Source organism: Zootoca vivipara, chromosome 14, assembly GCF_963506605.1.
Source record: "Zootoca vivipara chromosome 14, rZooViv1.1, whole genome shotgun sequence".
Taxonomy (NCBI): Eukaryota; Metazoa; Chordata; class Lepidosauria; order Squamata; family Lacertidae; genus Zootoca; species Zootoca vivipara.
Genome location: NC_083289.1, coordinates 28,383,074 through 28,396,893, shown reverse-complemented (window position 1 = coordinate 28,396,893; position 13,820 = coordinate 28,383,074). Strand labels below are relative to the sequence as shown.

Below are 13,820 nucleotides of genomic sequence, written 5' to 3'. Positions count from 1 at the left end.
CCCGTCATCATGGCAACCAGCCCCGCCCCCAGAGGTGGGATCACCGGTTGCCCAGCTCCGTTGATTGGCGGTGAATTCGCTCCGCCCCTGGGCAGAACCTACTCTACCCGCGCAGAGTCGGCCCGCTCTGAGCTTCCCAGCCTAGCTGTGGCGCTGAAGTGTGCGCGCACGGCGCAGGCGCCGTTTGGCGGACGGGTCGCGCCGAGGGACAGGCTGCGCCGACGCGCTCCGCTTCCTGCGAGGGAAAGTCCAGGCTTGAGACAAAAGGGGGGGAGGCGAGTGGGGAACATCCGGGTCATTCGCCGCCGCCGCCGTCGCCTGAATCCGGGACACGCGCGGGAGCTGCTGCTGCGGCCGCTACACGGTGAGGCCTTTGGCGGGAGGACGCCTAGGAAGAGGCCGCGGGCGGGAGCGGGAGGCGGAGGAAGCGGCGGCGGACTGGGCCTAGAGGCAGCCCGGAGACGGAGAGTTAAACGCGCGGGGGAGGCCTCTCCGCCCGCGGAGCGGCCGCTTCCTCGGCCTCCTCCCGGGGCTCCCGCTGGTCCCTCAAGGTCAGGCCTGGCTGCTCGCGCTCCGCCTCCGGGGCGAGGAGAAGGCCGGGTCGGGCCCATAACCGTGTTCCGCCGAGGCGGGGCTGGTTGCTCCGTGGCCGGGTCGGGCCTTCCTGCGGCGGCGATGCTCCTAGGGCTCCCACGGTACTCCTAGGCCGCGGCACTCCTCCTCCCTCCTTCCCGCCCGCCCAGTTGTTGGACTTGGGGAGGAAGGAGGCGGCGGCCTCCGGGAAGCAGCAGTGCCAGGGGAGGGGGTAGAGGCTCAGGGTCCTAGGATCCTTCTTTCTCTTCCCCCTCCCTTCCCCCGGCTCGTCGGGAAAGCTGACAGTTTCCGGGGCTGCGGTGGCAGGGTTGCCCCAAGACGGGTCTTTGCGGCGCATTCGCTGGCGCCGATGCGGAAAACTTCAGGTGCCCTGACTGGCATCTGTTTTGTCTTGCAGAAGGACCTTGAATATGTCGGGGATTGCGCTCAGCCGACTTGCGCAGGAGAGGAAAGCCTGGAGGAAGGACCACCCGTTTGTAAGTGGCAGCATCTCTCACTCTGAAGATGAAGAGGAGGAGGGTTTTGTTTCTGGCATAACTCCAGCCCTAGCTCCTTTTAGGTGTTCCAACATTCCGAAAGAAGTATTAGCTCAGCAGAGAGACTTTTTTAAAAAAATGAAATAGTTGATAAATAAGTGAAGAAGCACAGTACTTAATCTTGCATTAGTAAAAAGTATGTAGAATCTGTAGGCAGCACTCTATTTAAATGCTAAATAGAAATAGCCACCAAGGAATAATATATACATTTTTTGAAGAGACACATTTTAAATAATTTTGTTAAAAAAACAAAGCTGCACATTGTAAACAAATGATTTTCAAAGGCACCCTGAGTGGCTTTAATCAGGGCAAGTGCCTGTATTCTAAGCAGCTATTCTAAGCAGCTATTGGACACTATCAGTGACTCACTAGAAACTGGTAGTGGTGAGCCACAACCAATATTTTATGCATTTCTGTTCTACAACAAATAATAAACAAAGATGATCACTTAGCTATTTCATAAAAATGCACTTGATTTCTCTCTGAAATTCTAGTTTCTGAATGTCTTCAACATGCTGATAAAGTATGTACATGGCCACAATGTGTCTGAAGTCCTAAACAGTGTAATATCCATTGTTGGCCATACTCAAAGTTGACCTGCTAAGAGTACTGGGCCTAAGGTAGCCATGCCCATTAATTTAAATAGGCCTATTGTGAGTAGGACTGACATTGGAGGAGCACAAGGTTCTGTGACTGTCCCTTTCACTAGCATACACTATGTTGCTGTGATATCTCACCTCATCTTCAGCTAACCTTTTAATTGTTTTAGGGTTTTGTAGCAGTACCAACAAAAAATCCAGATGGTACAATGAATCTTATGAATTGGGAATGTGCTATTCCAGGAAAGAAAGGGGTAAGGTTTTGGATGCCTAAAATTACTGTTCTGTTCTTGGAAGATATTATTTTATGTTTTACTTTTATGTTTGGTCTATGCTTGTTTAAGGGTACTGCTATAACAAAATGATTTCACCCATCCGTGAAAAAATTTAAGAGTTAAATGACTAAATTTCTATTCACCCCAAAATTACTGTTAACTGCAAAAAGGAATCCTCAATCTGTGTCCTAGTTACTTCTCAGCTGAATGTTTGATTGGTCGTTCTGAAAAAGTTTGCTGCTTGTCTCCTAATAAACCCTCAAAGCAATGGAATTGAGTGGCCCGGGTGTCTCCATTGGAGAGCATGAAGATGCTTTTCAGGATTCTTGTCATTCTGCTCTTAACGGGAAAGTTTGTATTGGCAAGACTGGAGTTGTGTCTACTCAGTAATGGTAGAATAGGCTAAAAGGGCTTGTATGGAAAGAAAGGTTAGCATGTTCTTAAAATGGGGGAGATTTAAAGCGGCTGTAAGAGAAGCAGTATTTTAACCTGGAGTAAATCTTTCACAGTGAATTTGCAATACTTTGCTGCATTAGTTGTCTTTCTTGAAGTATATGTGTGTGTTTGTAGCTGCCTGATATTCTCATTATACACCCCTGGAGAGTATGCTGGCCTAGGCAGCTTGGTCCTAGATCCCTCACAATTTCTAACCTATGCTATGCTCTCCTGACAGACACCATGGGAAGGAGGTTTATTTAAATTACGGATGCTTTTCAAGGATGATTATCCCTCCTCACCCCCAAAATGTAAGTCAAGTGATATTAACTCATATAAACTGCCTAGAAATATTTTTTGATTAAACAGTATTTAAATCTTGTAAACAAAATAATGATTAAGGTTGTTAAATGATGTAGTGACCCTAGCAATACAATAGTTTGCCACCTGTGCTGTGAAATCCATTCCTTTCACAGGATGCTTTCAACAGTGGCCAGATCTAAAAGTACTTGAAGAAATGTATTATTTCTCTATCAGATTTCTCCCTCGTTTTTGCCTATACTGTACAAATATTAGGAGTCCCGGGAATAGGAGAACAAATTGTCCTGAACCACCGGAGCTCTGTCTTCATTATTTCCTTGCCCCGTTTTGTCCTGAAATTGTTTGATTTCTTATGGATAGAAGCTCTGGAAAGTGGCCCTCAAATGACAAACAAAAGCTGTGTTGTTGTTTCGCAGCTTCTGGAGTCCCCAGGGATCCTTAAATGTTGGGCTGCTCCAAGTTTGCTGCTCTTAATAGGTTTTTTTCTTTTTAACTGCCTTTTTGCAACAGGCAGAAAAATATTTTAATAATTGTTTTAATAATTCTACTGATGTTTAATTGTTTTTTTAGTATTTGCTCCCCCCCCCAATGTTTTTCGCTGTTTCTATTTTAGTTGAATCCCTGTGATGGAAAAAAGGCGGGATATAAATAAACATAATAGAAGTGGTATATTACTTTCTAGGCTTCATTGCCTGTTGCCCTTATTTGAATTCACTGTTATTTCTTTTTTTCCTTGAATGTTTCACTTAGTCTTGTTATGAATGCATCCAGAGGAAATATTTTCCCCACTTGCTCTCCACTTAAAGCAGGTGTGTGTGCACGTGTGTGTGTGCCTTTCTCCCAAGCTGCAGTTCTTCAAATTGTAGGTGGTGGTAACAGCTGCTCTCAAGCAGCATCCCCTGAATGAGAGTGATGAGCAGTGTGTTGACCGGTGGATCCAAGTGTGATTGTTGCAAATAAATTTACTTGAGGCTACTTTGATTCAGCAAGGGATTGATTCAGATTTCTACCTAAGAGCAGCAGAAGCCCAGCTGATGTATCACAGTAGGATTTTCTCACCCAGGTTTTTAAGCACAAATCACCCTCTTCCCTTGCAATCTGGGAAAGTTGTGTGATGGCAAAAAGTTTTTTTTCTCCTACAGTGGAGTAGTCACATGATGGCAGATGAAGCCTTTCCACATAATTGCTTGGCTTTATGTCTGAACTAGGTCTTCTCTTGTGCAGGCAAATTTGAGCCACCCTTATTTCATCCAAATGTGTACCCTTCAGGCACTGTGTGTCTGTCAATCCTAGAAGAGGATAAGGATTGGAGGCCTGCAATCACAATTAAACAGGTATGCATTTTTCTCTACACAAAAAAAGGCTACAGGAGGCTAGGACAGACACTTCCCTAGGTGGGTTTAAATTGAGCCAAGTGCCTCTTTTCTTGGCAAAAATCAGAGAAATGCAGGAAGCTAGTATTGCCTGCTCTGAATGGCAGTGTCTCTCCAGGCAGATAATTCTTCCCTCTCACTTACTGCACATTTATTGTACCTGGAGATTAAGCCTTCTGCACCTAAAGCATGTATCTTACCAGGGAACAGTGCTCCCTGGCAGCAGTTGATTCACATAGTTCCTGAGCAAACATGCAGACTGAGTGGCGGAATTAGTTAACTCATCTGGTTGCAGTTAACCTGGGAGTCTTGCTGCCTTGAAACATAGCCCAAAACCTTTGGTTATGTGGCCATCATAATTTTTGCTCTAGAGAACATACAACTGCTGTGGGAAGCAAAACAATTGTGAAATCAAGAGTTGCCATAAGAACACTAGCAAAGAGAGAGGCTGCTGTCGCTTTGCACCCTTTCATAAACATACTTAGGGTTGGACTTTACCTGCCTGGAGCTTTCCAGAAAGCAAGAGTGCTCTCTGGCAGGACAATGAGTTGCATGCAATGTTAGTCACACTCAGGGTGGACTTCAGTTGGCTACAGTCCATGTTTCTCCATGACATGGGAAGCCAATGTGTATACACCAAATCATCATTGGAACAGCAGGATATAATTCAGTGTACTTGGAAAGGCCCTGGGTTCATGTTTAAGAGACTGTTTTGAGTGGAATTTCTGTCTCTTTATTTTTAGAGAGCACTGAATAACTAAGCTAAATAAAGAATCTGATTTAAAATAAAAACGGTTTAGTATATACAGGTGAAACTCGGAAAATTACAGTATCGTTGAAAAGTGCATTTATGAGATAGATGCATGACATGCAAAGCAAGATATATCAAGCCTTTATTTGTTGTAATTGTAATTATTTGTCATAAGGCGGGTCAATTATAAATGGAATGTAATAAAATGTAATAGCGATGTTTATTTTTGTGTTATTGTAACTTATTAGTTTTATTACTGTGGAATTTCCAAAAGAAAGCATTTGTAAAAATTAAAAGAAAAATAAACAATAATAAGTTGCAATACTGAAATAAATGCACTTTTCAACAATATTCTAATTTTCTGAGTTTCACCTGTATTTGATTCAAATTCATTGTGGCCACACAGGGAGCTTCTCATGTTTCATTTTCTCATGCAGACTAAAATCTGTTTTATATCAATACTTGCGTGAAGGGTGTTTCTTTTCTTCTGTGCTCATAGATCTTGTTAGGAATCCAAGAACTCCTAAATGAACCAAATATTCAGGACCCAGCTCAAGCAGAGGCTTACACAATTTACTGGTGAGTAGACTTCACCTGCTCTGATGTGATACCCCTTGACAATTGCAATCAAAAGACAGAACCAAATATCCACCATGTCTTTCCCTGCCAATCATAGTAGGTAAGCATTTGTGTAATACTTTGGCGCTAAACTAGACAAAAATGCAGGGTTTTAAAAATGCAGGAGGCAGCTGCTTCAGAAGTTGGAGTGAAATGCTGCCCTTTTTCCCAAATTGATTGTGTTGGGAAGCTGTTGGCACCAGTGAGGCTTCTGTGCAAGTAGCAGGTGCTGAAATGGTTCAGTTGGTAGAGTATGAGACACTCAATCGCAGGGTTGTGGGTTTGAGCCCGATGTTGGGCAAAATATTTCTGCATTGTAGGGGATTGGATTAGCTGACCCTCATGGCCACTTCCTACCTTACAATTCTTTGATTCTGTGAAGTGCCTCACCTATGCTAACCATGTTGCTTGTAAGAATGACACCTTCCTAATTCATATCCATACCCCTTTCCATCTCCAGTCAGCAACTCCTGGGAGATCTTTTAGATCCCAGTGTTCTGAGTATTCTGCATGTGGGGTCTTCAGTGTTTGATTATCTCAAGCTACAGGCTTGATACAGAATGCCTCATACAGAGAGATCTTTAAAAGTCAAGTCACCTTTCTCTTTTTAGCCAAAACAGAGTGGAATATGAAAAGAGGGTTCGAGCACAAGCCAAGAAGTTTGCACCATCATAAGCTCCTGTCATCCAGCATCTTAAAGGAAGGGATTAATTGGCAAGAACTTGTTTACAAAACTTTTGCAAATCTATTGTCACTATGTACAATTAATAGTCACTTAGGGGAGGGGATTGTATGTGTGCCATTTTCCATATTCGCCACTTGTATACAGTTCTAAATTTGCTGAATTGCCCCCCGTTTTTTCATACAGGGTCTCTTCCTTCAGTCTTTTGTATTTTTGATTGTTATGTAAAACTTGCTTTTATTTTAATATTGATGTCAGTATTTCAACTGCTGTAAAACTATAAACTTTTATACTTCTATAAATTCACTAGTATCTCTAGTTTCTTTGCTTTCTGATGCAGGCATGCTTTAAACTGTTTAGAAGTATATTTTGCCTCTACTTGGCTGTAAGAAAAGAAAACATGCCCTCCACCCCCCTTTTTGATTTCTACCAATCCAATAAAAATTAGGTTGTTGTTGCTTAAAAGCCTCCAGATCCAAAGTCAGCCAGCATCTTGATTCTGCATCACTTCCTTTGTGTTTATGGCGTTTTGTCTGTGTTGCTGTTTAGAGTAAATAAAACTTGTTTCTATAAAGCTTTTTTGTCTCATTTTCTTCCTTTAATATACCAGTCACTTTTGGAGTGACCTTTCTTGCAGGCATTCAATAGCTTTGGGAGAGATATCATGCCATGGTCATTCCAGGCAGCGGGCGTCAAAAAAGATCTGTGTGAGATCTTGAAAAACCACCGGTAGTTAGTTCCATGTGACCATACTGCTGTATTCAAGCATCCAGCATACAATAGCACATCATTTGGCTGCTTGGCTTAATGGGATGAAAGGACAAGCTAACCAAAGTTTGGTACATTAGTGTTTATTCCACTCCCTTGAATAAACATTTTGGGGGCAGGGGTTTGCTTTTCAACACTGCCATATAAGGATTTCCTTCCTTCACATCAAAGCATCCGTTTAGCTGGACAATTGAGACTGAAGGGTTGAAAATGCATGTGTCAGACCCAGTAGCTTCATTATCCTGGTGATATTCTCATTGGCTACTGTCCCACCCCCCACTGGTGACCTAAGGAAGCTTAGAGTGCAGCTTCCTTATCGTTCCTCTTGCCTGAAAAGTGAGGTTTGTTTTTTTTTAAATCAAGGCACAAGTGACGCAGGTTAAATGCTGCAATGGGCTTGGGGTGCTTTTGTAACACTACAAATTTCAGCCACCTTTGTTTTGCCAGCATTGATCCCCCAGAGGCAGCTCATGAGCCATCGTTGAAAACTACACTGGAGGGGTGGGTGGGTGGAGTCTGGCCTTGCTCCAGCAAGCTGGGCCCTTGTGTTCTTCACCCTCAGCAGTATAAGAAGGGTCAGGATGCTTGCCCATCTCAGCTGGAGCTTCTCTCATTCAGCATCTGCATTCCCAGCCACCAGGCCACAGCCTCTCTTGGGTATCAAGAGAGGTACTGAATTGAGAGGTGGAGGCATTACTTTCAGGGAACCTCTCCCAGTTTATTTCCTTCCAACATCACAACATATTCTAGTAGAAACTAGCTGAAATGGTGACTTAAAAGCGTGCCACAGTTGCAGCATATGGCCACTACAGCAGAAGAGAGACTGTGAAGTCCCATTTGCTAGCAGTAAGTGGGGACAGCTATCGACAGAAGGTTCTCAACCAACTCTCTATACTCTTAACCCACTGGGCTCACCAGAGCAGAGTGCAGTCAAGCCCAATCCTAGGCGGGCTTTATTTAAAAGCAAACCCCATCGCTGAGTTCAATGGGACTTACTTCCTTGTAAGAATGCTCAGGATTGGAACCTTGGTTTGTTTTTAGTTTTCTCCCACAAAGGTGGCTTGCTGTGTGCAGCACATGTTGCATTCAGGTCCTCTGAGCTGCTACTCTTTCCCACATCTTCATCATCATCATCATCAGATGTTTGTTCATCTGAACTTTCATCACCAGCAGTTACTCTATGAATGGAGATCAGTGTAAAACAAACAAAGAAGGAAAAGGAAAATGAGACACTACTGTTGTGTCAACTCAGAAGTAAGCCCCACTAAATTAAATGGGCTTGTTCCCTGGTGGGTTTAGGATTGCAAACCTGAAGATCTTACCCTGAAGCTCTGGCAGGCCTGTTGGGATTAAAAAACTCTCTTCCAGAGTCAATATCGAAGGGGTCTGTAGAGAGAAAAAACAGGATGGCAAGCTATTGTTCCAAGTATTCTTTAGAACCATATGTATGCAGTTAAATCCCATCTTTCAGAATGCAAATCATTCCAAGGTGACTTTAAAAGTAAAATCAATATACTGTATACTGTACAATAATTTACCAGTACAATGCCAATAATAATTGCCACAGGAAGTTGATGGTAGATAACTTGGGAGTGTGGGGTTGGTTTGTTTGTCCAGCTGGCATAGTCTCTGAGGGCAGGGGAGATGGGCAGAGACTTTAGTCTATATTGACAATAATTACTGCATCAAGGAAGACCAGTGGAGAAGACCAGTATCACTGGCTGACAGTGAGCTACCAGGGCCTAACTCTAGGTGTTAGTGTTACCGTAACAAAGCTCTAAATGTTGAGTTGAGGTGATTTAATACTTGCATTTCACTTTTCTAACAACAAATGTTGAACCATTGTTTTTTGATTACATTGAGGGGCTTTGCGGGATTTTGGAGCATAATTTGGTATATTGTAGATACCATCCCTTTGCCGTGTCCCTTTGTTGTTAGGAGGTTTTTTAAGGTTGTCAAGGGCCTGGTTGCTGCTCATTTTACTACTGGATTGTTTAAAAGGGCATTTTCGGTGTCCCCTAGTCTGTCTTGTATTTCTTGTGTTGATATGGGTTTGTTATTTTTGTAGAGGTCTGCTAGGCGTATAAGCCTTTGGCTTGCCAGGTTTTTATCTGGAGGTTTTGTGCTGCGTGGTGGAATAGTGCAGTGTTTCTCAACCTTTTTTGGGCCACGGCACACTTGTTCCGTGAAAAAAATCACGAGGCACACCACCATTAAAAAAGTTAAAAAATTTAACTCTGTGCCGCCCTATATTGACTATAATTATGACTGTAAGAAACACTTGCCAATTGCTGTGTTGGTTGCAATCTCCTGTAATAAGGCTTCACAAGCCGTCCGGTGGGTCAGTGTTGTGTATTGGCGGCCGCCAGGCTCGTTTGCACTGAGCCTTGGGAAAGAGGAGGAGAAATATTGCTTTCCGGCGGGTTAGCGCTGGGTATTGGCGGCCGCCAGGCACGTGACAATGCAAATCGCCCTTCTCGTCGCCACACGTCGCGGCACACCAGCCAGTGTCTCGCAGCACACTAGTGTGCCGCGGAACAGCGGTTGAGAAACGCTGGAATAGTGGGTGGTGTGCCAGGGGGATTAGTGGGGATGGGGTTGCGGACAGTTTACCTGCTTCTTCCTTCCATGCTTTAAGCATGGTCTGTGTGAACCTGTTTAGTGTTGTGGGGATTTTCCTTAGCTTTTGTGGGGAGGAATGGGTATGCTGTGGCGGAGGTATTTTCAATTATGTCTCTCTCCAGGTGTACTCATTGTTTTGTCTTGTTTTCTAGAATGTATGGGATTATGTGGGACACTTGGTTGGTGATGAAGTATAGTTATATGCTGGGGATTCCCCACGCTCCTAGGGGGCACCCAAGTTATATGGCAGACTGATCCCATATGTTCATCCCAGAAGAATGGAGCAGCTTTCTGACTGAGCACTATTTGATTTCCTGACCATGGAGGTGTGGGGGAGACAAGGACAATGTCAAGGCATTGTTTAAGACGACTCAAATGTCTTCAGAAGCAACAATCAGTAGGTTCTTACCTATTTCTTCTTTTTCTTTTTCTTGGGCATGAGCCAGAAACTCTTGTTCAACTTTCAGTACTTCCTCTTCACAATTACAGGCTGCATATTTCTCCAGAAGGTCTTTATTCAGATCAAGGAACACTTTTCCCCATTTAAATTTTTGTAAGAGGATTATTGCAAGATCAGAAAATCCTAAAATATAGACAAGAAAGTCTGCAGTTTTAAATTTTTTACAAGGAACCTTGCAGGTGAAGAAGCTGTCCAGCCCCATACCTCCTAGCTGCTGCTGACATTCTGAAATAGATAGATAAGTTTTTAACATCTATCAATCAATCAATCAACCATCTATCTATTCAAAAAAGAAAACAAGCAATGCTGAGGCAAATATCAGGGAGCTGGAGGTGTAATATATGGAAGCAGGTAGGCAAAAGCTAGGTTGGCAGGTCTATCTATAACTATCATCTATCTATCATCTATCTATCTATCTATCTATTTCATTGGCATAAAAAGTACATCATATACATGGATCAAAACACACACAACACAGTTAATGAAACATATTAAGAGGTACTTTAGGATAAAACTGTCCAGACATTGTGAGGTACAAAAATGGCTCTTAAGACCTATGGTGACTTAATTTTATAGCATCACTCAGAAATCTTGCCACATTCTCCAACTAATCAGTTAGTTGGGACAGAGGCAGGTAGCTCAAAATAAAGACAGACGTCCCTCTTAAAAAGTTAATGTAAGTCACTGAGCAATGTGTAAGCCTATAGCAGTGCTCAAAAGAAGGGAGGGAATGTGGAGAGAACAGACCCCAGATTCCTCAGCAGATGCCACAGACCCCCAGAACATTTTCAAACTTGCCCGTCACCAAGGAAATATGTTTGACACTAAGGTGTGGCTGCACACAGACAGGCATGTATTCATACAGTCCACTTTACAGCAAAGAATTAGACCTACAAGCTTTTCTTCCAGCCTCACCCACAATGTAGAAAGTAGCTGCAAATGCTTCCACACAGGAGAGTTTGCATGGCCGGCCATAGTTCACTGGATTTGCAGCCACCAGGAAGGGCAGCAGACGGAGATGGCTTCCCTTCATCTTGGCAAACGGCGTCTCATCCAGCTTCGCCCAAGAGCAGTCAATCACCGCAATTCCATTCTGAGCCACAACTTGTCTAAAAACACAGCAACAGCAATTTCAAACCAGGATATTGCTGGTTTCTCACCCCACTGGAGCTGCTTTGGGACCCAGTTAGGATAGCAGATGTGAGTTGCTCAAGACTGCCAAGCCAGACTTCTCATGTGAAGACACTGGATGTGGCCAAGCTGAACAGAACAAATATGAATAACCAAGGACTCAGCAACATTACATCGATCCTAAGGTATGAAGTTTCATCCGCTCACTAGCTAGTGGAAGCATCCACTTGAACAAAGCCCAAAAAGAACACTGCCTGGGAACACAGCTCAACCCTGAAGTATCAGTCTTACAGGCTCCACATACCAGCCTTACACATGAGCACTAAAAAGAAAGCAGCCCTGTAGCTGGACCACCTTGAGGGAAGCCTGCAAGCAGGGCATGAACACAACTGCACTCATCCAGAAGCAACAATGGAGACAGAACAAAATTATGGCTAGAAGCCACTGATAGGCGTGCCATGAATCTGTCTAATCCAAGTTGATGGCTATCACTGCCTCTCAGTGAGCAAATTCCAGAGTTTATTACCAGCTGTGTGAAGAGCTGCTTTCTTTTGTCTGCCCAACATTACTATTGAGTGGCATGATTAAAGGTCCTGCCTTTTCCCCTCCACCGGGCAGAAACCCTCCTCCTGTCTTTGCTGGCTGCCCCTTTCCTCTAAATGCCTTAACTTCCCCCGCTGGAAGAGAGAGCCCTTGGACATCTCCCTGTCAGTAGAGCATGAGACTCTCAGCTGGTTACAGCATAGTGCTCATAACGGCAAGGTTGTAGGTTCGATCCCAGTAAGATACAGCTGCATATTCCTGCATTGGAGGGAGTTGGACCAGATGCCCCTTGTGGTTCCTTCCAACTCTACTATTCTATGACTTTAACAGGGACCCAAACAGGGGAGGAGGCTGTGGGAAGGGAAAGGAGTTGGCAGGATTGCAGGCACTGCTCCAGGCAGTGAGCAGGTCCTGGGCTGACTGGGGCCCTGGAGAGCCCCCTACCCTGAGCCCCCAACCCTCAAACTCCCCAGCCGTGAAGGGCCTTGAAAGCGAACCAGCAGAGCTTCTTTGCCAAGCTGCAGTGACCTTTTGGGACCCTTCCCAGACCAGGAAAGAACGCTCACCCCCCGTGGGGCCTCCCCGCTTGATGGCAGCCTTCCTGCCTGCTTGCCTTTGTTATAGGAATTCTAAGGTCTTATATACATAAAATCAATGTTCATAAATGTATAAGGCAAACACATACTGTACATAAGTATTTAAACCACATGTCTGAAATAGTACAGAACAATCCTGAAGCAATTTTGACTCCCCCAAATTTCTCTGCAAAGAGGAAGGAAATGGGAAAAGCTTTCCAATTGTCTTTGGACTGTAGGGGCTTACACCTCCCTGTAAATACAATCTAGCAAGTCTCTAAAAAGGAAGTACAGTGGTACCTTTGGATACGTACCTGATCCGTTCTGGGATGCCGCCCTCACCCCAAAAAGTACGTATCTGGAGCGGCACTTCTGCACATGCGCAAAGCACCGATAGAGCGTTTCTGCGCATGTGCGTGCAGCAGAACCCGGAAGTAACCACTTCCAGGTCCACCGCGTACTTAAGCTGAAAATACGCAACCTGAAGCGGATGCAACCAGAGGTATGACTGCAAGGACTTGACCTTTATTTATATTAATACATGGCCCATATTTTCTTTTAACACTATCAATATGCGTAAGAGATCCAGGAACTAAGTATTTACCATCTCAAAGAAATGGCCAGGCTACCCAGAAAAGGCAATCAGATAAAAGCATTTTCAGGTATCCTGGCAGACAGGTGAGAAGCAACACACTCAAATTTCTGCTGGGGACCACCTCTTTCTGTGATGTATGTATGATGTTTTGGGGGGGGGGTGGTCTTGAGCTACAGGGTAGGCAATTTCAAAAGTTTATACAGTATAGGGGCTTGCACACCAATGTTCTGGGTTGCTTCTCCCTTCTGTATGTGGTGAGTGAGCACCCTGTTGCAACAGTTTAATAAAGTTCAGGCTTACTAGCTGCTTTGCTTCTCAATATTCTCTGGTTGACCCATGTTATTTTCTCCTACCGATGGAGAACCGACATAAGGACTCTATAGGGGTCTCTTGGATACTCCATAAGGGGAAAGGGAGCAGGTTTTTTTTCTTATAACACCTTCCTAGCTCCGCCGGCCCCGCTCACCTGTCCGCGGGGGAGACGAAGCGGGTGGCGGCGGGGCTGAGGATGACGCCTCCGAAGCGCTGCCCGAGGCGCAGCGTCCGCACCAGCCCCTTCCTCGCCAGCCGCCGCCCCGTGCAGCGCCGCGGGTCGCAGTGGCCCAAGTCCCACATGGCCAGCGGGGGAGAAGGCGAGTCCTGGACCTCGCCGCATCCCCGGCCGCTGCTGCCGCTAGCTGGCGACGGCGAGGACGGCGACGGCGAGGACGACCCCGCCGCCGCGCCCTTCACGGGGGAGGAGGAAGAGTGGCCGCGGAGCGAGTCCCCGCCCGAGATGGGGCTGGAGTCGCCGCCGGGGCCTTCCTCATCCTCCGCCTCCGCGAAGGCCTCGAGGGGGGGTCCCGGCCGGGGCTGCCGCTGCCGCCGTTGCTGCTGCTGCTGCCGCTTCCGCCCCATCCCCTCGTGCACCAAGGGGAGAAGAGGCGGATAGAGCGGCTCCTT

At 45.4% G+C, this 13,820-nt stretch overlaps 2 protein-coding genes across 3 annotated transcripts; one reads left to right on the top strand and one right to left on the bottom strand.

Moving 5' to 3' along the window:
• Positions 1 to 197: 197 nt before the first annotated feature.
• On the top strand, positions 198 to 7,300 carry UBE2I (ubiquitin conjugating enzyme E2 I). Its single transcript, XM_035131011.2, has 7 exons — positions 198 to 364; positions 992 to 1,070; positions 1,900 to 1,983; positions 2,678 to 2,750; positions 3,985 to 4,094; positions 5,384 to 5,463; positions 6,114 to 7,300. The coding sequence occupies exons 2-7, from the start codon at positions 1,005 to 1,007 to the stop codon at positions 6,175 to 6,177; spliced, it is 477 nt and encodes a 158-aa protein (XP_034986902.1). The 5' UTR covers positions 198 to 364; positions 992 to 1,004; the 3' UTR covers positions 6,178 to 7,300.
• Positions 6,478 to 13,787, bottom strand: TSR3 (TSR3 ribosome maturation factor). Of its 2 annotated transcripts, XM_060282661.1 has the most exons (6): positions 13,345 to 13,787; positions 10,950 to 11,143; positions 9,984 to 10,157; positions 8,275 to 8,338; positions 7,949 to 8,130; positions 6,478 to 7,148 (listed from the first exon to the last, which is right to left on the bottom strand). In XM_060282661.1, exons 1-5 carry the CDS (start codon positions 13,773 to 13,775, stop codon positions 7,965 to 7,967), a joined length of 1,029 nt encoding a protein of 342 aa, XP_060138644.1. In that variant the 5' UTR covers positions 13,776 to 13,787; the 3' UTR covers positions 6,478 to 7,148; positions 7,949 to 7,964. The 2 variants fall into 2 exon arrangements, with proteins under 2 accessions (XP_060138644.1, XP_034987624.2); XM_035131733.2 differs by having other exon boundaries at positions 6,478 to 8,130.
• Positions 13,788 to 13,820: the final 33 nt, after the last annotated feature.

Bases quoted from the DNA above. Each gene is read 5' to 3' on its own strand.
- TSR3 (XM_035131733.2), bottom strand. From the start codon at position 13,775: ATGGGGCGGAAGCGGCAGCAGCAGCAGCAACGGCGGCAGCGGCAGCCC. The intron at 11,144-13,344 runs GTGAGCGGGGCC...CTGTGTTTTTAG, and splicing joins TTCGTCTCCCCCGCGGACAG to ACAAGTTGTGGCTCAGAATG. The intron at 8,131-8,274 runs GTAAGATCTTCA...CTCCATTCATAG, and splicing joins AGGCCTGCCAGAGCTTCAGG to AGTAACTGCTGGTGATGAAA.
- UBE2I (XM_035131011.2), top strand. From the start codon at position 1,005: ATGTCGGGGATTGCGCTCAGCCGACTTGCGCAGGAGAGGAAAGCCTGG. The intron at 1,071-1,899 runs GTAAGTGGCAGC...TAATTGTTTTAG, and splicing joins GGAGGAAGGACCACCCGTTT to GGTTTTGTAGCAGTACCAAC. The intron at 5,464-6,113 runs GTGAGTAGACTT...TTCTCTTTTTAG, and splicing joins GAGGCTTACACAATTTACTG to CCAAAACAGAGTGGAATATG.